The sequence below is a fragment of the Quercus robur genome, chromosome 2 (assembly GCF_932294415.1).
Source record: "Quercus robur chromosome 2, dhQueRobu3.1, whole genome shotgun sequence".
Taxonomy (NCBI): Eukaryota; Viridiplantae; Streptophyta; class Magnoliopsida; order Fagales; family Fagaceae; genus Quercus; species Quercus robur.
Genome location: NC_065535.1, coordinates 96227589 through 96249637, shown reverse-complemented (window position 1 = coordinate 96249637; position 22049 = coordinate 96227589). Strand labels below are relative to the sequence as shown.

Below are 22049 nucleotides of genomic sequence, written 5' to 3'. Positions count from 1 at the left end.
ATTAACTAATAATAACCTACCACTTAAGATTTATTGTAAAAGTATTGTGAAAATATTGTGACAGTATTTCTCAATTTTAATTTCTTATTCTTCATTTTATGTTTCCCTTATTTTATTTTATTTTTTTGTCCATATTTCCTTTTTCTTCTTTTTTTCTCTTTTTTTCTCCTCCACACACGTACCCTTAATTTTTTTTTTCTTTATTTCCTTCTTTCCTCTTTTTGCCTACCACTTCCTCCACACACGTGCCCTTACTTTTTTTTTTTTTCTTTTTTTCCTTCTTTCGTCTTTTTCCCTACCACTTCACCCTCCAGAACATTCCACACAATCTCCGCCCCTTTCTCATCCCTTAAAGTCTCTGCATCTCTTTCTTTTTTTCTTTTCTTTTTTTTTGATAGTTCGAAAGTTACAAGGAAGAGAGAAGATGTTGATGATGATGATGATGATGAAGAAGATGAAGGATTGAAACATAAGGAAATCCCTCATCTCTCTCCTTAATTCTCAGATTCCTTAAGTCCCTACCACTATTGGGTTTGTATTTGATTTTGATTTTGGGTTTGGGTTATGGGTTTTCAGTTAATGGTTTAATTTTGAGTTGATTTTCTGTAAATTTTGGGTTTGATTTTGAGTTGATTTTGTTTTGGGTTGATTTTGAGTTGGGTTTGGGATGGGTTTTCCAATGGAGTTTAAGTTGATTTTAAGTTGTTTTGTACTTTTGTGTTGATTTTGAGTTATTTTTGGTTTGATTTTGTTGATTTTGTGTTTGGATTATCAAATGTTGAAATGGGTTGTAGTGGTAGACCGGTGATAGTTGGGTGGTGCTGTGTATGTAGCAGCATGGAGAGGGCAGAGCAGAGAGATGAGATGAGAGGAATGAGGGACAAGCGTGAGAACTGAGGAAATTAACATGATTTATTGAAGGATAATTTGGTAATTAGTCGAAGAGTCCAACAGATAGCTGAGAACGCGCATGGACTTTTTCTAAAATGGACCTCTAGAGCTCCATAATGGCTTGCACGTTCTAACGTAACTTTTTCCAAAAAGTTGCGTTTTATGCTGAACCAAACGAGCTTTCCACTCCAGCTTTCTTCAAAACGGGCTTTTTGGGTTGAAAACATTGAAACAAACAGGCACCAAGTTACCTAACACTATGTTTGGTTCTAGCTAGGAAAAGGGAAGAAAAAGGGGGGAAAAAAAAAAAAAGGCAAGGAAGGGAAAGAAAAAATAAAATATTTCTTTTTGATGCATTTGGATAAAAGAAAGAAAGGATAGAAGAAAATATGAGAATTCTATTTTTCCTTTGTTTGGTTTGCATAAGAAAGATATAAGAAAATTCATATCTTAAAACACTTACAAATTCTTAAAAATGTCAACACGGCCAGCTCAACAATTTTGGGGGCCTTAGGCGAAAATTTTAAGTTGATTTTTTAAAAAACTTTAAAGTCTAAACCTGCACATGTAAAAAATTAATTTATTACATGATTTAATAAATTAGTATCACTATAATACAAATAAGTTGATATATATCAAATGATTAATTGGTGTGATAATTTATAATAATTGATAAAGTAAAAAGTTTATATTTAAAAAAAAAAAAATACAAACAAACAAACAAACAAATAGATGTGATAACTTATTCATTGTGGGATGGTGGGGGCCAACTTAGCTTGGGCCAATAGCCCTTGTGATGTGTTGGGCCTTGTGGACAAGACTACACAGTGCACATAATACTGTGCAGTCTTGTCCTTTCAAGTTGTAAATACCATGCAATTTTATCCTATCAAGTAGTGTGTAATATTTTGTATTGTGCACGTTTATTATGTAGTATTCTCCATTTTATAATACAATGTGACCTTTTAATGCATTTTATTTATCAATAAAAGTACTTAAAAAAATTTTGTAATTAAAATATATAGATAAATATTATATATATAATAAATTTTTTTTTATTTACAAATGGGGGCTTTTTTTTTATTTGGGGCTTAAACAGTTGCATCAATTGCATCTATGGTTGGTTCAGCCGGCCCTGCAAACACAGTGTAAGTTATTACACTTTAATGCAATAATAATGCTATACTAGAACACTTGAATGCTAAGAAAAAAGAGTGAGGGACTTCAGGGACAGGGCAGAGAGTAACGGTCTTTCTCTTCTAGAGAGAGACAGCAACAGCAACAGGAATTGTGGTTTCTATGCACCGTAGAGATCAAGAAGAGATGAAAACGTTGTTAGCTCTTGAAAATAGCTAGGATGCTTTGATTTAACTCAGTCATACTGTATTATGTATCACCCAATATAACTAACCCCAAAAAGCTAAAACACCCAAGTTCTTGATTATGGATTCAGCATCAGTTGCCGGTAAATCCGATCCGAATTGGGGAGACGATCCATTAGCAACAGAACCAGCTGTTCCAAGCTTATCACCTGCTTCACTGGATTGGTACGATTCACAAAAGCGTCGAGACTGGAACACCTTCTTACAGTACCTAGGGAAACAGGAGCCCCCTATAACTCTAGCCAGGTGCAATGAATACCACGTGCTCGACTTCTTGAGGTACTGGGACCAGTTCGAAAAAACCAAGGTCCATCTCACTGGGTGCCCATACTTCGGCAACCCGGAGCCACCAGGCCCATGTACCTGCCCACTTAGGCATGCGTGGGGTAGCCTTGAGGCGCTCATCGGACGGCTCGGATCGGCTTACATGGAGCACGGTGGACCGCCAGAATCGAACCCGTTTAGAGCCAGAGCTGTAAGGGATTATTTGAGGGAGGTCAGTGAACGCCAAGCCAAAGCCAGAGGGATTTCTTATAAAAATAAAGAGGGAAAATGCCCAACTACTGTAACGGACAAAACTGTCGTGGCGAGTAAAGGACAAGGAGGTAATGCTACTGGTACTGGTACTGGTAGTGGTGGCAATGGAAGTGGTAGTGCTGCTCAATCAACATTTACTACTACATCGATTGACGGAGTATAGTTTTACTCATCTCTTCTTCTTTTTTAACCTTATTTCTTGTTCGATTTTCATTTCTGTTTTAGCTTTCGATTGTGATTATTATGAGTTATATACATATTTTATATATCCGGCGATTCTCTTATTATTGGATCATCAACAGCATAAAGACTTCCTTTTGTTCGCTCGCTTTCTTTGAACCCAACAATCATCTAACTCATTTAGTATCAAACCCAATCCAAGAATGCCTAAGTGTGGGTTTCGATTAGAATGAAAAATTAAAATTATTTTACTATTTAGCTAATTTTTATTATTATTTATGGGCTTCATTGCACTTTTGGTACTATTTATGGGTCCCATTGTACTATTTCAGCTAACCTTTACTTTTATCTATAGCACTTTTAACAATAAGTTTTCAGTTGAAGTAAAATAAGCGGTATCCAAACACATTTTAAGTTTATTGAGTCATGGATAGTCAGTTAGATAGGGTTGGGCGGAGCTAGAATGTGAAATTCTATAGAAGTTTTCATGATTGAGAATTGGAGTCAAATGAATTCACTTCTAGACCTTTTACACTCAAAAGTCTTAACTCTTTCCCTTGGTGATAAGGCCCCATGGACGCTTGAGGGAAGATTCTCATTTACGATAATCTCATTAAGCAAGGTTTCTCATTAGTCGGTTGGTGTTACATGTGCTGATATTAAGGAGAGACAGTGGAACATTTGTTGATCCATTGTGAAGTGGCATATGGTTAGTGGAGTGTAGTCTTTAAAGCCTTTAGGATTCAATGGGTGTTACCAAGGAGAGTAGACAATCTTCTGCTTGGTTGGAGAAATTGGTATGGGAAGCACTCATTGGATATTTGGAACTATGTCCTGTTATGTTTGATATGGTTATTGTGGAAAGAGTGAAATGGTCGTATTTATAACAATATAGAAAGATCAACAGCTCAGTTGGAAACATTTGCTGAACATTAAATAACCTCTTCTTTTTATAAATATCGCTACTTCATTAGTTTTTTATTTATTAAAAAAAAAAAAACCTTCAAGATCTCATCAAGAACCCTAGCTAATTTAGTACTGAATTCCTAAAGATCCTACATAAAAATTGGTATATGAGTTCATTCAAGCTTTTGTCCTATGTCATTACTGACCGTATTAAACTGTCTGATGTTTGCATTTACATATATTTTCAATTGCACTTTCATCCAACTTCTAATATTATTATTATTATTTTTTTTTTTTTTCAGTATGGGGAACATATTGGGAAATCTTTTATAAGGAAGAAACTTGTGCGGCGGAGACTAGAAGGAGTCTCAAAGGACAATGAACTAGTTATTGAGACTTTCCAAAAAGCCCTCCCAGAGCATCACAATCCAGACACATTGAAGAAACTAGATGATGCTGAAAAAGCAAAGAGGGAACTAGAGCGGCAAGAGTACTTTGCTACAAAATTAGCTAATGAGGAATATGAGAAAGGTATTCCCTTCTAGAACACTTAACCTATTATTTTATTTGTCTAATGCATGATGTTGTGGCTTGTTTCTCTTAATATAGATTACATTCCTAAAAAGAAGGTTCTTCCTGCATACGTTGCGTCTTCTTATTGACTCATTTTATTCCTATTTACTTTGTTTCTTGTTATATTCATTCGAATTTGATTGCAATCGTTAAAAAAAGTCTTATCCACTGTATAAGAAATTTTCTTATGTGGGGTTTGGGAGAGTTGGTAGGTAGGTAGCCTTCATGCCTTACCCCAAATTTTAGAGAGACTAATACATGGACTCAAACCCGCAGCATATTGCTTAGGCGGGGGAATATAGATTTTCCAAATTTGTTTATTTATCCCCATTTCCATCTTGTGTTGTATTTGTATCTTGTATAGGGTATTTGAACTTCGTAGTAGGAAAGTGTATTGGCACTTTTTGGGCAATTGAGAATTTGTCACATCAAATTCTGAGTTAGATTGTTAGGCCATTATTCACTAAACATGGACTCATGTTTGGAGTGCCAAAAACTGTTCATAATTCCCTTATTATTTTGGGAAGTTTTGAAATATTCCCAAGAAAGGCTCATGTTTGTGTTTAGAAATGCACAATAAAAGGCTTGTGAACCTGGAAAGTTGGTGCAGCAATTGTGAATCTGTGGTAGGCATCTGATGGCTTTGGTAAAATTTCAACACTCATGTTGTCTGTATTGACATGAAATGTTTTCAGCTAGGAAAATTGCTTATATTGCAGTGTTTGGTTGTGAAACTGAAAATTGGAACATATTTCTGACATTTGGTTCATACGAAAAATCATTATTTTTTCTACATCATTACCTCGTCTATCAAACTTCCATACCAAGTGCTCAGCAATCTCAGCCAAGTATCAACTACAACCAGTGGCGGAGCCAGGAATTTAGATCAGGGGGGGCAAGATTAAAAGACAAGATTGGAAGTAAAAAATTAATCAATATTAATAACAAAATAAATAAACAACTATATGATAATGTAATTGTCATACAGAATCTAACATAAAATATAAACTTTAATTTATTTTTTCACACCTAGCTTATTTTACTCAATTGCCCTCGACGATTTTTCATATTTTGAAACCGCTGCATGATTTCTTCACATTCAATAGTTTTGAATATATCTTTCTCAATATATGTGACTAAGCAATCATTCATCCACTGATCTCCTATTCGATTGCGTAATCGATTTTTAATTATGTTCATTGCTGAAAAAACTCTTTCAACAGTAGCTGTTGCAACTGGTAAGATCAATGCCAAAGTCACTAATGAGTAAACCAATGGATATGAAACATTCTTTTTCATTTCTACCATCTTTTCAGCAAGCTGTCCAATTCCTTTAAGTGCTGAAAACTCTTCAGTGGACCGCATGTCATGGATGTATGTCTCAAGTTGGTTATCCAAGAAAGAAACTTGAACTGTTGAAAAATCACTTGGATAAAACTGAGCAAGCCGAATCAATTTCTCCTTGTTGAATGCTGAAAATAAGTTATCTGGGTTTAAACACGCAACACAAAGTAATAATTCAGAATTTTCAAAACGACTATTAAGTTCCTGAAGTTGCATATCTATAACAGTATAAAAAAGCTCCACTTGATAATGATGTGAATTTTTCATGTTTTGAGCTTTTCGTCGTGGCCGAGGTTGATATAAATCATCCATATCAGGAACATCAATATTATTTTTTGCACAAAATGTAGAAACCTCCTCTAGCAAAGTGTTCCACCCATCATCTCTCATGGCTTGTAAACGTTGCTTTGAAATGTCAACCAACTTCATAGCATTCACAATATCTTGATCTTTTCGTTGTAATGCCTGTGACAACTCATTGCTTATGCCAAGCACACCTTTCATCAAATGTAAATCAAACACAAATTCAAATGTCTGGAGTAAACCAATTAAGATATTTGCTTCTGCTCTCTGATCAGAATCTAAACCATCTTCTATAATAGTTTCAATCACATCAATTACAGAAGAAAACATGTGAATAAGATTTACAAGTGCACCATAATGAGAACTCCAACGTGTATCTCCAGGTCTTTTTAGACTCATTTCTTGATTCAAGCCACGACCAGTTGAAATTTCATTATTTTTTAGTGCTTCTATAACTTCAGCATTACGTTTTTCGCGAAGAATATCACGACGTTTACATGATGCTCCAACAATATTGAATACCTTTGCAACCAAGTTAAAAAAGGTTGCAATTTGGATGTGATTTTTTGCTACTGCAACTAATGTTAGTTGAAGATGATGTGCAAAGCAATGGACATAATAGGCAGAAGGATTATCTTTCAAAATAAGAGTTTTTAGTCCATTTAACTCACCTCGCATGTTGCTTGCCCCGTCATAGCCTTGTCCCCGCAATCTACTAATGCTTAAGCTATGTTTATTAAATACTTCCTCAATTGCACTCTTTAGTGTCACTGCTGATGTATTATTAACATGTGTAATGCCTAAAAAGCGCTCATTCACATGTCCCAATTTGTCCACATAGCGCAAAGCAATTGCCATTTGTTCTTTAGTAGACATATCACGTGATTCATCAACTATAATAGCAAATAATGAGTCTCCAATATCTTTAATAATAGCATTTATTGTCTCAACAGCTGCAGCATTTGCTATTTCTTTTTGGATATCAGGAGAGGTCATTTGATGATTTTCAGGAGCGTTTTCAAGAACTGCCTTATCAATCTCTTCATTGTGATTTGCAAGAAACCGTAATAATTCAAGAAAATTTCCTTGATTATTGGAGTCTTTAGATTCATCATGGCCACGAAATGCTAATCCTTGTCGTTGTAGAAAACAAATACAATCCACTGATGCATTCAAACGAGTCCGATATTCCCTTTTCTCAACATCTGATTGCTTGTTTATAACTGTTTGAATACTTTGTCTCTGGTTTAACAAAGCTTCACATTTTCTTTGAGCTATATTATGTGCACTGTTGTGATCCCCAACGTGATTCTGTAATTTCTCCTTTTTTTTCCAATTTCTAAATCCTTCAGTAACAAATGAGTCTCCCCCTCCTTGATCACCAGTATCAGGTCGAAATAGATAACAATATAGACAATATGCAGCATCTTTGGTAATGCTATATTCCAACCAACCTTCAAATTCTTTGAACCACACTGGATTAAATCGACGCTTTGTTTTGCCAAATTGACTTTGTGGAAAATCATGGTTAACTGGTTGACAAGCTTTATTTTGTAGATAATGCCTTCTAATTTGATCTCTTTCATTAGGATGATAGTTAGAAATTTTTATTCTTAAACCAGGATCCATGGGAAGATTTGCAACATCCACTTCGATACGAGTTCGTTTAGGATTTGATCCGGACTCATTATTATGATCAGGATTCTCCATAATCTCAATTAACTACAAATATATATGTCATATCATTAAAATAAAGAAAAAAAAATTACAATTTATGATTAAGAATAATCAAATTAAGAGATCATTATAAATACAAATAGTTTAAATATATAATTTGAATTATAAATTTATGGTTAAAAATAGTCAAATCAATTCATCTAAATATAAACAGTTTAAACATATAATTTAATTCTTTAAAAAATTAAATAAACAAATAAATTAAAGCAAAAGTATTAAGAATATACATACCTATGAATATTTGAATGTGTGACTTAAAAACCCAACTTGAATGCTTTTAAAAACTGCACAAAAACTCTGAGATCCAAAGAAAGAGACTGATTTGAAAAGAAATTTTTTTCTTTTTGATGGGAGGCCGTGCTCCATTTGCATTATATATACTTTTTTTTTTTTTTTTAAGAGTTCTATGCTAGTTCTGATTCCTATTCTGTGTAGGGGTAGCAAAGTTGTTATTTTTTCTTTTTTAATCAATACCAAGTGGGACCCACAGTTTTATTGAATAAGGTGAATTCATTTCATAATAGATCTCTACAGGCGGCTTGGTAAAGCATAAAAAAAATTCTGCTGGCAACTTGGTCTAGTCTATCAAGTTTAGTAAGTGGGGTCCATTAATTTTATATATAGAATTGTACCACCATTAGGAGTAGAAGTCAACTGCTACTAGGAAAGCTGTGGAAAGGTAATGTGAATTTACTTAACTGAGATTTTTTTTTTTTTTTTTTGTCTTTTGTGTAGGGGGGGCAAAGATGGTATTTCAGGCCATATTTGTTAAAAAAATTTGAAAGTTCAGGGGGGGCAGGTGCCCCCCCTCGCCCCCCCCTCCCTCCGCCCCTGACTACAACTCAAGCATCCAATTGAATATCACAAATTTTGCCCACAGCTACATTGATAAAATTCACATAAATAATCATAATTACACATAATTCACTTAAATTATGCCAATACATATGCCATGAAAAAATTCTCAAAAATGTCACAAAATAGGGAATTAAATTGAGAGTTTGAGAGAGTGACGTAGGACAAATAGGGGAATTTGTCTACATGTGGTTGGGGTGGGTTAAGATTAAGGAGGATTTATGGAAATAGGATCTAGAGTTGTTGCAGAAAGGGTTATGGGGTTGTGTTAGGAATTAAAAGGTGGCTTGATGAGTTATTTGATGGCCATTTGGAAGAAGAAAGTATCTGAGGATTTAGGGTTTTGATAGGTAAAAGAAAGGGCTTGACTTGGTGTTGTAAGTAAGAAGGAAATGGGTAGTTTTTATGGTGTTTAGAGGCTATATGAACAGTATCCGTGAACTATACCATAAGAGGAGGAGGAGGAAGAAGAAGGGAGAAAGAAACCAAATAGGCTGTTGTGCCTCTATGCTCAAAACATTCAATAATTTTATTAATCAATTCCATCTCTTTTAAATACAATGAGCACAAATATATATAAAGGCAATTTCTTGTACTAATAGCATTAGGACTCCTATTAGGACTACATTTTAATTAGTAAACTAAAACCTAATAAAATACTAACTTGGGCCTATGGTTATAAACAAGCCCAATTGGTAATTGAACCTATAACTATAAGGTCATTGCTTGATTAATTTATTCTTTTCCCATATATGGTAAAACCATAATTAAAATTTTTTATCCCATCACAAATCTATAAATTTTTATTACTAATGGTTTGTTAATATTATCAATGCACTACAAATAACTATTTTATATCATATGAACCTATTTACACACTTAGATATTTCAATCTCAATTCTATATGTCTATATTTTTAGACAAGTATAATTATTTATAATGATTATTTATAAAAATATAATGATTATTTATAATTAAATCGGGCCTTATGTTTAGAGCCTAAACTTGAAGTTGAGCTTGGCTTACTTGCTAAGCAAACAAATATAAACAAGCTTTTTCATGAGCCAGGCTCAAGTTCTTCATGAATAGCTTGATTCATTTACAGCCCTACTTTAGACCCAAAGAAAATAAATCTAAGATACTTAAGATCTCCTAGAAGATTCTAGACTCAACTAAATTTGCCAAAATACCCTTCATTTGCAAGAATTGCAGAAATTATAGATTTGTTTCTAACTAAAAAATTGACCATAGCTAATGAAATAAAGATCCAAATAAAAAAACTATTTTAACCCTAAAAGACTCAAACGTTTAAAACCACATGACTTTTACTTCAATTGGACCCACACGTGAAACCCATAAAATAATTCTTGAATAGCCAATAGGTGAATTTGTAAAATATCCATCTTCCATGGTTGCACCAAAAAGAGAGAGATGGATTGTTTTGGGTGGCAACAACAGCGGGGTGCGTTGGGTTGATGGGTTGGTCATTGTAGGGGATGGGAGTGGGTCAATGGGTTGGGAATGGAAAACAAAAAAAAATATTTTCAATGAAAGCATTTTCAAAAAAAAATGAAATACGGTCTATATATAAAGTTTCAAAATGAATTTGCAAAAAATACAACATTACTTCTTTGACAAGCAATACCAATTACTTTTTTGACTAGGAATAAAAACTTTTCTTACAAACCAAGAAAACTCAAATAGGTAACCAAGCCAAAATAAAATTTTGAGACCATTTCCAACACTTGTTTATGAGAGAATGTTAAAATTGTTCTTTAAAAATTATTTATTTTTTGTTATTATGACAACCAGCTGGTGGTTCGGTGGCGGGTTGGGATTTTTTCCAACCTGCTAAGGTTGGTTCAATTAACTATATTCTCCCCTCCCTCTTAGAAACGACCTGTGCACAATCCAAACATTGACCTTAGTTATCCTATTTTTGGGGTTGGAACTGGCTTTATGAAAAATTAACTACTAAGCATGTTGGTTCTCATCACTTGGTATTTTTCTCTGCATTGAGTTTATTTTCTTTGAAAAATAAAATTTTATGTGTCCTTTGGTGATTGGTCCTTTTCTTTGAAAAAAAAATCTTTGAATTCTATTACCATATTTCTTTATAATTTTAAAATGGACAAAAAACTTAGTCTTCGTTTGGGAAATGTGTTTTGCTTCCTAGCTATGCTTTTTTTTTGTGGGTCCCATGCACTGTTCACAGGACCCACAAACTACTTTTATTAAAAAAAAAAAAAAAAAACAACTATAAAACTAGGTTCCACGATATTATTTACATATTTAAAAATTATTTTGCTATAGTGTTTTTAGTTTTCAGTAATAAGCGGTATCCAAATAGACCCTTAGTGTGCGTTTTGAACACACGTATTCCGTGCGTTCCTGCGTTTTGCTGAAAAATGGTGGGTCCCGTGCACTGTTCACGGGACCCACAAGTACGAAATTCAGCAAATTTTTATTTAAAACTGGGTCCCACGGTACTATTTACACATTTAAAAATTATTTTGCTACAGTATTTTTAGTTTTCAGCAATAAGCGGTATCCAAACAGACCCTTAGTGTGCGTTTGGAACACACGTATTCCGTGTGTTCCTATGTTTTGCTGAAAAATGGTGGGTCCTATGCACTGTTCACAGGACCCACAAGTACGGAATTCAGCAAATTTTTATTTAAAACTAGGTCCCACGGTACTATTCACACATTTAAAAATTATTTTGCTACAGTTTTTTTAGTTTTTAGTTTTCAGCAATAAGAGTCTATTTGGATACCGCTTATTACTGAAAACTGAAAACACTGTAACAAAATAATTTTTAAATATGTAAATAATGCCGTGAGACTCAGTTTTAAAGAAAAAGTTGTTGAAAAAAGTACTTGTGGGTCCCGTGAACAGGGCACAAGACCCACACAAAAACACAGTCGCAGATGCAAACGCAATCGTGTTTGTATCCAAACTAACACTAAACGGTATCCAAACAGAGTCTTAATCAATTAGTTTAGGAATACTGGATGATACTCACATGTACTTTATTCAATATAGATCATTTGAATATTTTTTTTTACCTATTTTTTGGGTCATTTCTAAACAGAAAATATAAGTTTACTTGGAAGCTTTTTTTTGCAGAAAAAAAAACTGAAGATGAAGTAGCGTCAGAGCCTCATGATATGGTGATTGATGTTAAAGAAGTTAAGATGACTAATTCAAGTGGACAAAAGAAATTTGAAATTGAAGAAATTGGGAATAAAGCTTCTTCACAATTAAGACAACCAGAGGGTATACAGGTTGAGGAAATGCAACTGCAAGCATCAAGTACTCTAAAACCTCAAGGAGTGGGGTTTGATGGTGAAGCAATTAAGATCCTTAAATCTAGTCAGATGGAACCAGAAGCAAGTGAGCAACATGGATTATTTCTCATGCAGGGTGGTTTAGGATTAACTAAGCCACCAAAGGATGAGGATTGGAAGAACGCCAAAGAGATTTACTTGATGGACAATGAGTTGTCTGATTTACCTGAGAATCCAAGGTGCCCCAATCTGTCAGCTCTGTTCCTTCCAAGAAACTACAAATTAAGAATGATTCCTCAGCCATTTTTTAATTTCATGCCAGCCCTTCAAATCCTGAACTTATCCAGGACTGGTATCAAGTCTTTGCCTGATTCTCTTATCAGATTGGTAAGCCTCAAAAGATTGTTTCTAAATGATTGTCATCGTCTCATGATTTTGTCGCCAAAAGTTGGAGATCTCAAGCAACTTGAGGTTCTTGATCTTGAAGGGGCAAATATTCTGGATTTACCTAAGGAGATTAAGAATTTAACTAATTTGACATGCTTGGAAGTTTCATTTTATGGATATACGAGTAATGGTAGGAGAACCATGCAATCAAATGCTGTGGTTCCTTGTGGGGTAATTTCTGCATTGTCTCAGTTAGAGGAGCTGAATATTGATGTAAATCCAGATGACAAGCGGTGGGATGCATGTGTGGAAGATATTGTTAATGAAGTATGTACCTTAAAGAGGTTGGAAAATCTTAAATTCTATTTTCCAAGGGTGGAACTTTTGAGTCACTTCCAGTGGAATAGCCCATCACTTTCTAATTTCAGATTTACTGTCGGTCACCATGTCAAGCGCATTTTGTCTCGAGTCCCTCCTGATGCTGAGTTTGAGCTGGAACGATGGGAGCGATGCTTGAAATACATAAACGGTGTGGGTGTCCATAGGGATATTAAGAATGTACTCCAACATGTGACCGCATTTTTCTTGGACAGGCATGCGACTATTAAGAAGCTATCTGATTTTGAAACTAGAAATATGAAGCAACTAAAATGCTGTGTCGTGGGGGAATGTAATGAGCTTCAAGTGATTATAGATGCTGCAGATGCTTATGGGGAAGATGGTATAAGTGAAATAGTATCTGAATCATATGATGATGAAAGAATTGTTCTTGGATCACTTGAACACCTGTATATATATTATATGAAGAGTTTAAGGAGCATATGGGAGGGGCCAGTACAGCAAAATTCTTTATTTCTTCTTAAGTCCTTGACATTGAGCACATGTCCCCAATTGACCACTATTTTCACGCAAGGGTTGCTTGATAACCTATGCAATTTAGGAGAGCTTAAAGTGGAATACTGCCACTCCATCAAAAGCATTGTAAGCTGCGAAATCTCTGCTGAGCATGGTACCTCTTATTTTCTCCCAAATTTGAAGAAGATTTCACTTCATTGTGTGCCTGGATTAGTTAGCATCTCTAATGGTTTACACATTGCACCAAAGTTAGAATGGTTGAGTTTTTATAATTGCCCAAATCTTAAGAATCCATTAATTGATGAAGTATCTAGTCAAGATTTGAAAAAGATAAAGGGTGAGAGGCGTTGGTGGGAAGCATTAGAGTGGAGCAATGGTCGTCCAGGTTATTTGGATGAAATTTTTGTTCCAATTGAAGCAAGGGATTTCTGAGCACTTTTAATGTTCCCTAATCAAAATTAGTCTGTGCATTTTCTTATGGAAGCTCATTGGTTCATTGTCAATGACTGTATAATTGTTAGCTGAGGCATCCTTGGACCACTTTCTGTTTGCTGTGTGTATACTCTTGCAGCTGCTTTGGCGGTCAGACACTACATTGAATAAAGTTCCTCTAGCCCGATGTATCTTTCTCATGTTATTTGTGAAAAATGTGGTGTGTTTAGGCTTCTGATACTCTAAACAAAATGCTAATGAAATCCAAGTTCCTGAATGTGTGAAAATATTTCCTGGAATCCCACAAAGTACAGACTGTAAAGCTCTACTAATGTAGGCCATTTGTGTTGGTATTCTATCTGTGATTGTGAGTTTTTTTTTTTTTTTTGGAGCCAGAATTCTATCTTGGTTGCATAGCCAAAAGGCCCAAAACTATTGTACGTACAAAGTAATGACCTATGTTACTGGTATGTTAGTTTCACCAAAAAATTTTCTTATCAACCAGGTCCACTTTGCTCCTAGTTTCTTGGATGTCACTAGGCCTTGAGATTTGTAACGGAATACACATACCAGTAACATAGGTACCTTGACCTTGTAGTTGGAATAGTCACTATGCGGATATCATCCTTGAGTTCACCTCAAATCATTATTTTAAACAAAAAGTAAAGGAAATTAAAATCATCACGTTTAGTATATGCGTAGTCTTTCTAACACAAATCATAATTAGTGAAACACACTTTGATGCTTATTATTTCAAACCCCCCTAACTTCTCCTTCAAGTTCTCATGCTTAGTTAAACTTCCCTCCTCTTAACTAATTGTTACTGTTAGAAAAAGTTTATTTGCCATTAGCTAATTTTACATTTTTGATCCTTTTTTTGAACTATTTGAGATCAGTTCCTGAAAACAATTTGTAGTACTTGTTGAATGCATATTTGACTCTATGGGGCCACATTATACCTGACAATCACTGCTTTCCCTTTTAGTGTATAAACTCCAAAATAGAGGCATAAGAGGCCATTTTGAACATTTGAGAAGGAAAGACCGATATAATGTTCTTTTTAAATAATTTTCTTACCTTCAAGAAGTTATGCAAGGGCACCCTATATGCTAAATAGAGCACTTACATTGCATAGATTAGGCATATAGGCATTCCACCACATTTTAGTGGAAGGGCGCGTTATTTGTTTACATCCATTAGCTTGTAAAGGGATTCAATGCAAATTTGAGAAAAGCTAATTTTACTTTTTTTTTTTTTTTTTTTTTGAGAAACAAGACTGATTTTTATTAAGAAGAAGGCAAATCTGCCTGATACATTTCAAAACAATGGGATTGAACATCCTTCATCCAAACAGAAAAACTTGTGACATAACGTGCATGCCTAGCAAAGTCATGAGCTACACTAATTTCCTTCTCTACCAACATGCTGAAATTTTAAATGATTTAAGTCTTTCTGCAAGATCCTGTGCCTCTTTTATTAGCAAGCCGAAAGGAGCATAGTTTGACACTTGATCCGTGAGGGCTCTCATGACTGTGGTGGAGTCGCCCAGTGGCAAAGACATGTTGGGGCCGAAGGGGGCCATGGTCCCCCCAAATTTTTTTTTTAAAAAAAAAAATCATTTATATAAATGAGATCCCGAAATCTATGAAGTTTCTCAAAAAAAAAAAAATCTATGAAACCAATCTCCCAATATAAGCTCCCGCCCCCCCCCCCCCCCCCCCAATCTTGCTATTAAAATTATTTTCCTTTTTAAATTTTCTTTAAAAATAATAGTAACTAGTCGCTAACCCGTGCGATGCACGGGAAATGTATTGAGTACAATATATAATTTAATCTTTGTTTATTTTACTACAACACCAAAATTGAATTTGTAAAATAAAATCATATAACGAAAACATTTGTTAACAGCTATACGTTTCAGACATTTATTAAACTATATTATTATTATTATTATTATCAACTTAACAGTATTTTAATATATGATACCAACATGCTTCAAGAAAATGTCCAACACTGAAAACAATTTCGAAAACAAACTCAACTAAACAGTTTGATGAATAAATATATTACAATCTATAATATAAGCCAAGAAATAAACTTTGAAACCAATATGAACAAAATCCACGTCAAACAAAACCATTTCGATCATTAAGAATATGACTCACTAAAGTCATGAAGAACACAGGATTCATTACCAAAAAAAAAAGCATCTTTAGTCTTTATAGATTTTGCCTAAGTACCCAGATACGATGACACATACTCACACAAAAAGAGACATAAACACGGACAATTAAAGAAAAAATAAGAAAAACAAAAAAGACGTAAACACGGACAATTAAAGAAAAAATATAGGAAAAAAAAGTTAGGAATAGAAATATAAGATAAAGATGAGTTACCCTCAAAAAGAATAATCCATGGATATTCATTGAAATCTTCTAGATAATTTCTGATAATAGAAAAAATAAAACCCAAAAGTTATGATGTTAAAACTTCCAAAAGGCCACAAATTTTTTTTTAAAAAAAAATCAGAAGATTCAAAGCTTCAAAAGTATTGAAATAAAACAATATATATATATATATATAAAATTACGCAATAGAGAAATACAATAGAAAGACGGGAATCCATGATTATAGCTTTTCCACTTATGTATTGGACTCCTCTCCTTATTCGGTCAATGCATCAAGGTTAGGGTTATTTGATTTGTTCAATATAAATTTGAAGATTTAATTAAAAGATTCAGGCCCAGCAATTAAATAAACAAAACAACAATTGACAAACTTATAAGAAAAAGCAACAAATCTATAATTTTTATTGAACAAATCAAATAACCCTAACCTTGATGCATTGACCGAAGAAGGAGAGGAGTCCAATACATAAGTGGAATATATGAATTGTGAAGCATGAGCCACCCTCAAAAAAAATCTTGAAGAAAAATAAGTTTTAAGGAGAAAATTGTGTTGCAGCAAAAATAAGTTTTTGGGGCTTAGGTTTTCTACGCAAGCAATTCTTAAATAGGAGAGAATAGAGGTGGTGGGAGAGTGTCCTTATTTGGCTAGAAGTCTAATTTGCATTGGAAAAGGAAAACAGTGATGAGGTGGAAAATTTAATTTAATTTAAATTTAATTTAAATATTGTGCTGACGTAGAAAATTATGGAAGCTTTAAAAGCTTCGGTTTTATATATATATATATATAGATAATATGTCCACAATATTTTTCACAATAAATCTAAATATTTTTCACAATAAATCTAAGTGATGAGTTATTATTGTTTTTAAACCACCACTTATATTACTTTTTTACCTGGCACTTAAATCTAAAATGACAAATTTATTGTGAAAATATTGTGAACATAACACTTTAAAAACACAAATACCGTAATTATTATCAGGATATCTATACAATAAAAGCACGTATTTATTTTTACAATTATCTCATAAAATAAAGGAGACAAAAAGGGGTTTCAATTTTTGCTCTTCCTCATTCACAAAAAGTTTACTTGGCTTACTTTGAAATTAAGGTCGAAGGAGGCTGTGTTCCGTGCGCTTGTCTCCATCGACTTCAGAAAACAACACCAGTTTTTTTGCATTTGGGCTAATAGGTGGGTCTTTAAAATCTTTTCAGTTCCTCTCCGTTCTGGCTTTCTCTCTCACTCTCTCTTATTAGCTTTTTGTTGTTTTATTCAGAACTGATTGCCAAAGCCTTGGGCTTTTTACTCTCCAACGCTAAGAGGATGCCCTCCACATGTGTGGTGAAAAATTAGACACTTCAAAAGGTACACAATAAACACTATTTTATCTACTCTCCATTTGGGTGATGTGACTCCTCTTCAATTTCTTATTTATTATTTTTTTTTAAGAAGATCCTTTTTTGTTTTGTTTAATTGTATATGTTCTATAATATAAAATATAAATCACCTAATATATCATATATGTATATAACCATACACAAATAATATTGATTTATATAAACTTATAAAGTACTTAAACTCCAACAAAGACTTTTGAGGAAAAAAAATTAATAATTTCATTTTCTAGTCCCCCACACACAAAATCCTGGCTCTGCCACTGAATCGAAAATGATCCCGTCAAAACCAAGTTCTGCAGCAAGTTCTATTACCCGTGTGGCTGCTAAAGCTTCCATCTCCACCACAGAACTAGCAAGCTGAACATTCTGAGTTAAAGAAGCCATTGCTAGACCTTGGCTGTCACGGATTATCACCCCAAGACCTGCTCTACCAACATCCTGGAAAATTGCCGCATCGAAGTTAGCTTTGTATCAGTCCAAAGGAGGTGGTGACCACCTTACACGTGCTCTGACCGTAGGTGCTGCCACTGTTTCCTTTGGCTGTTCAGACCGATACTCCATCAGAGCTTCAAACGCTCGCTGCACTATGAGATTTAGAGGAAAGCCAGGCGGGGCTGTTCTAACTTTGTTCCTTCAGTACAAAATCGTCCAAATTTGCATAGCGAACAACTCAGCACTGCACCTTGACTCAAAGATATGGTGGAGCAGTTGGGGAAAATCTTGGAATGCTTTTTGTTCTTTGAAACTCCATTGAGGGTCTTGGTTTGTCAATTGTCATAGACTTCTATTGTCATTTTTATACACTATACATTATATAATAAATAAAAGTTGGATAAGTCATAGTTGTTCCAAATGACTGAAGGTATGGAGAAAAATTATTCTAACCCTAAAGGATAATTCAAGTAATAAAAATATAGTGACACATTGAGAGTAATGGAGCCTGAGTTTCAGCAAGCTAACCAACGTTCTAGTGAGGAAGATGCAGAGCTTGAGAAGAGTGTAAGGAAAGACAAAGAGAAAGTTGTAGAGCCAAATCAGTCCCAGGTCAGCTACAAAGATAGGCTGGTGGGAGACATTCCTGGTGCCTATGCACAAGCTTTTCGGTTTGACAAAGAGGAAGAGGCTAAGGAAGAGGCTGAATCAGATACTGAACTGGATGATCTAGTGGAAGGTATGGTGGATGTGAAACTTTCTAAAGAAACTAAGGCTAGGATTAGAGCTCCTTGGACTAAGGCATTGATAGTGAAAGTGTATGGCAAAACTGTGGGATATAGTTACCTCACTTTCAAAATCAATACCTTATGGAAGCCTGTTGCAAAGATGGTTTGTGTTGATCTTGGAAAGGATTTTTTTCTAATCAAGTTTAGTGATAAGTCTGACTATGACAAGGTGCTTCAAGGTGGCCCCTGGTTTGTTGGGGAGCACTTTCTAGCAATAAAACCATGGGAACCATATTTTAAAGCTTCTAAAGCTTCATTCTCTTCAGTGGCTCTTTGGATCAGATTTCTAGAGCTCCTTATTGAATTTTACGACCCTATGGTGCTTATAGAGATCGGCTCAGCCATTGGACCTGTTTTGCGGATTGACTCCTACACCGCGTCGGGTTCAAGAGCAAGTTTTGCTCGTCTGTGTGTCCAAATTGATCTTTCCAAACCATTAGTCAATCTGGTCAGAATGGGACGTCTAAGGTGAAAGGTGATGTATGAGGGTATCTCAGCTTTGTGTTTTTGTTGTGGGAGGCTTGGGCACAAACAAGAATGCTATGGATACCGTGTAAGACCAATGGAGAAGAATAGGGAGGAAGGTCCTTCAGAGAGGCAAAAGGTGCAGCAAAATGAACAAGATGGTCATACTGAACAAAGTGTCCAATCCGATTCCAACTTTGGTGATTGGATGATAGTTACTAGAAGAAAAAATTCTGTTAGAATGGGACGGAACCGTGGGACCAAGTCACCCCACCAGCAACCAAGTGCCGCTCCCAAGGAAAGTAAGGGCAAAGAGGTAAAATCAAACCCTATGCCATCTCCCAATTCTGAATTGACCTTTCAATTTAAGTCTGGACACGTGAAGAGAGCCGTTGGTGCTTCTGATAGCTCTGAGGCAGCGCTCACATCAAGCAAGTTTAGCGAGATTCGCACGCAAGTTTTACATGGAGATTGCCAATATGATAAACAGGTGGCTTGTCAAAAGCCTTTCAACCACGATCTGGGTACTCCTTCTTCCCAAACAGCTAATCTTAGGAATAAGAAAGCAAAGCTCTCTAAAGCAGGCCGTGAGAAGAGGAATCCAAGCACCAGTAGCTCCAAAACCTTAAAGAGAGCCAACCCCGAACCTGATTCTTGCCTTAAACCATCTGCTCTTGCATCCGGTCCGAGTAGCCATGGCTTTTCCCTACCCAACCTTCCTTCCACTTCCCACGATGGGGTAGGCAATCTGGTACAGGAACAAGATGATAGCCATCCCAGAGGAGCTAATTGCTCAAATCCGTGCAGCCCCAATGGAATCAATGGGTTGGTTCGAAGAGGACCTAGCGGCAGCTTGGAGGCACATCTTCCTAATCACCCCGACCAGTGTAAGAACAGGGAGTCTTCCCCTGGATCATCCTGCTTAGGACAGAACCCCAAATCAATGGTGGAAGTTCCTAACCGACACGCCGTTGATCTCAGAAAAGGAAGTGCAGGAGTTGAACATGCTAAGGCGGCCATTAGTATTGCCCCACTTGGACGAATCGGGCTGGCTTGTCCAAGAGAGGAAAGTGATAGATTTCAGGGGATCGGTCGCAATGCATCTGGGGAATATGCCTACGTTGAAGTTGTTCCAAATTCTCAACCCAGTCAAGAGATGCGATCTTCTGGTATGTTGCAAAGAAGAAATTCAAGGGATATTAAACTATCTGGTGGTGTGGAAGCCGGATTGGGCAGCGTCCAAGGATCTCCTAAGGAGACTGGGATGGAGCATGATTGCATCAGCAATGATGGGGACTAATTCTATGGAAGTGCCGAATATTAACTGCTCCAAAATGAATATCCTTTTGTGGAATTGTAGGGGTGCCCTGAACGGGGACTTCACGAGAAGGGTTTTTGAAATGGCAGTCAACCACTTTCCGGCCATAATGATTATCACTGAAACAAGAGTGGGTGGCGATAGGGCTACCAAGATTATTGAGGGTCTTCCTTTCGATGGATTCTTTGTCACTGAAACCATTGGATATGCGGGAGGACTTTGGCTACTCTGGAAAAAAGAGGAGGTAGAGGTGTTTGTCCTGGCTGCCACAAAACAAGAGATCCATGCTACTATTAAGGTATGCAATTCTGACTTTACTTGGCTTATTTCTTCTGTTTATGCGAGTCCTCGCCTTGCTGAAAGAAAAATATTATGGGCTAATTTGTCCCAAGTTGCTCTCTTACATAATCTTCCCTGGTTACTTCTTGGTGACTTTAATGAAATTCTGTGCAGAAATGATAAACTAGGGGGTAGGCAAATCAATCTTAATAAAGCATTAGAATTTAAATCCTGTCTGGATGATTGTAACTTCCTGGACCTTAGTTTTTCTGGACCAAAGTTCACTTGGTCTAATCGTCGGCAAATTTCTGATCTTATTTTAGAGCGCATTGATAGATGCTTTGCGAACCCTGCTTGGAGAACTCTATATCCCGAAGCCTCGGTGACCCATTTGCCTAGGGTATTTTCCGATCACTGCCCTGTTCTACTAGAGTTATCTAGACCTCCTCCCACGGCAACTGATAAACCTTTTAGGTTTCACACCATGTGGATGCACCATCCAGATTTCCCAAATGTGGTTAGGAAAACTTGGGAGCCTGGGCTTGACCTTCATACAGCTATTAAGAGTTTGCGGTTAATGCTAAACAGTGGAACAGATCGGTTTTTGGGAATATCTTTGCCCGGAAGAAAAGGGTTTTAGCCAGGATAAATGGGGCCCAAAAAGCCCTTTCCAATGGCCCTAGTCATTTCTTGATTCAGTTAGAAAAGAGTCTCATCGATGAGTATAACTTAATAATACAGCAAGAGGAGGAATACTGGGCCTTAAAATCTCGTCTTAATTGGGCTGCATATGGTGATTCCAATACTTCATTTTTTCATGTCTCCACGCTCGTCAGGAGGCATAGGAACAAGGTTAGAATGTTAAAAAATTCTGTTGGGGAATGGATTACTAACGAAGAGGAAGTTAAATAGTACATCCTTTCGGGCTTTAAAGAGATTTTCCAAACGGAGCTTTTATTCTCCCCCGCTGATCCAGTTGCCCTATTTTCTAGTTGCAGCTTCCTTTCTAAGGAAGAGAGATCCATATTGGCTAGCCCTGTTTTGGAGGATGAAATTAGACATGGCCTTTGGGCCTTAAAGCCATTTAAAGCTCCTGGACCAGACGGATTACATGCGGGGTTTTTCCAATATTTTTGGAATGATGTTAAAAATTCTGTATGTATGGAAGTTTCAAATATTTTTGATTCAAGGGTGATTCCTAATTTTCTTAATGAAACCTTGATTTCACTTATCCCTAAGTGCACCAGCCTGGAAAGTTTGGGTAATTTTAGACCGATTAGTCTATGCA

At 35.7% G+C, this 22049-nt stretch overlaps 4 protein-coding genes across 5 annotated transcripts in view; all 4 read left to right on the top strand.

Moving 5' to 3' along the window:
• LOC126716054 (uncharacterized) overlaps positions 1–14028 on the top strand; it is a 79099-nt gene extending 65071 nt beyond the window's left edge. For both annotated transcript variants that reach the window (XM_050416985.1, XM_050416984.1), the window contains exon 10: positions 13626–14028. In XM_050416985.1, the coding sequence (XP_050272942.1) occupies positions 13626–13672 (47 nt within the window). In that variant the 3' untranslated portion in view covers positions 13673–14028. The remainder of the gene's footprint in view (positions 1–13625) is intronic.
• On the top strand, positions 2217–2973 carry LOC126716146 (protein LIGHT-DEPENDENT SHORT HYPOCOTYLS 6-like). The gene has a single exon (XM_050417175.1). It carries the CDS (start codon positions 2335–2337, stop codon positions 2971–2973), a length of 639 nt encoding a protein of 212 aa, XP_050273132.1. The 5' UTR covers positions 2217–2334.
• Positions 14029–18412: 4384 nt separating the features above from the next.
• On the top strand, positions 18413–19171 carry LOC126706038 (uncharacterized). The gene has a single exon (XM_050405301.1). It carries the CDS (start codon positions 18413–18415, stop codon positions 19169–19171), a length of 759 nt encoding a protein of 252 aa, XP_050261258.1.
• Positions 19172–20498: 1327 nt separating this feature from the next.
• Positions 20499–21401, top strand: LOC126706027 (uncharacterized). The gene has a single exon (XM_050405294.1). The coding sequence runs from the start codon at positions 20499–20501 to the stop codon at positions 21399–21401; it is 903 nt and encodes a 300-aa protein (XP_050261251.1).
• Positions 21402–22049: the final 648 nt, after the last annotated feature.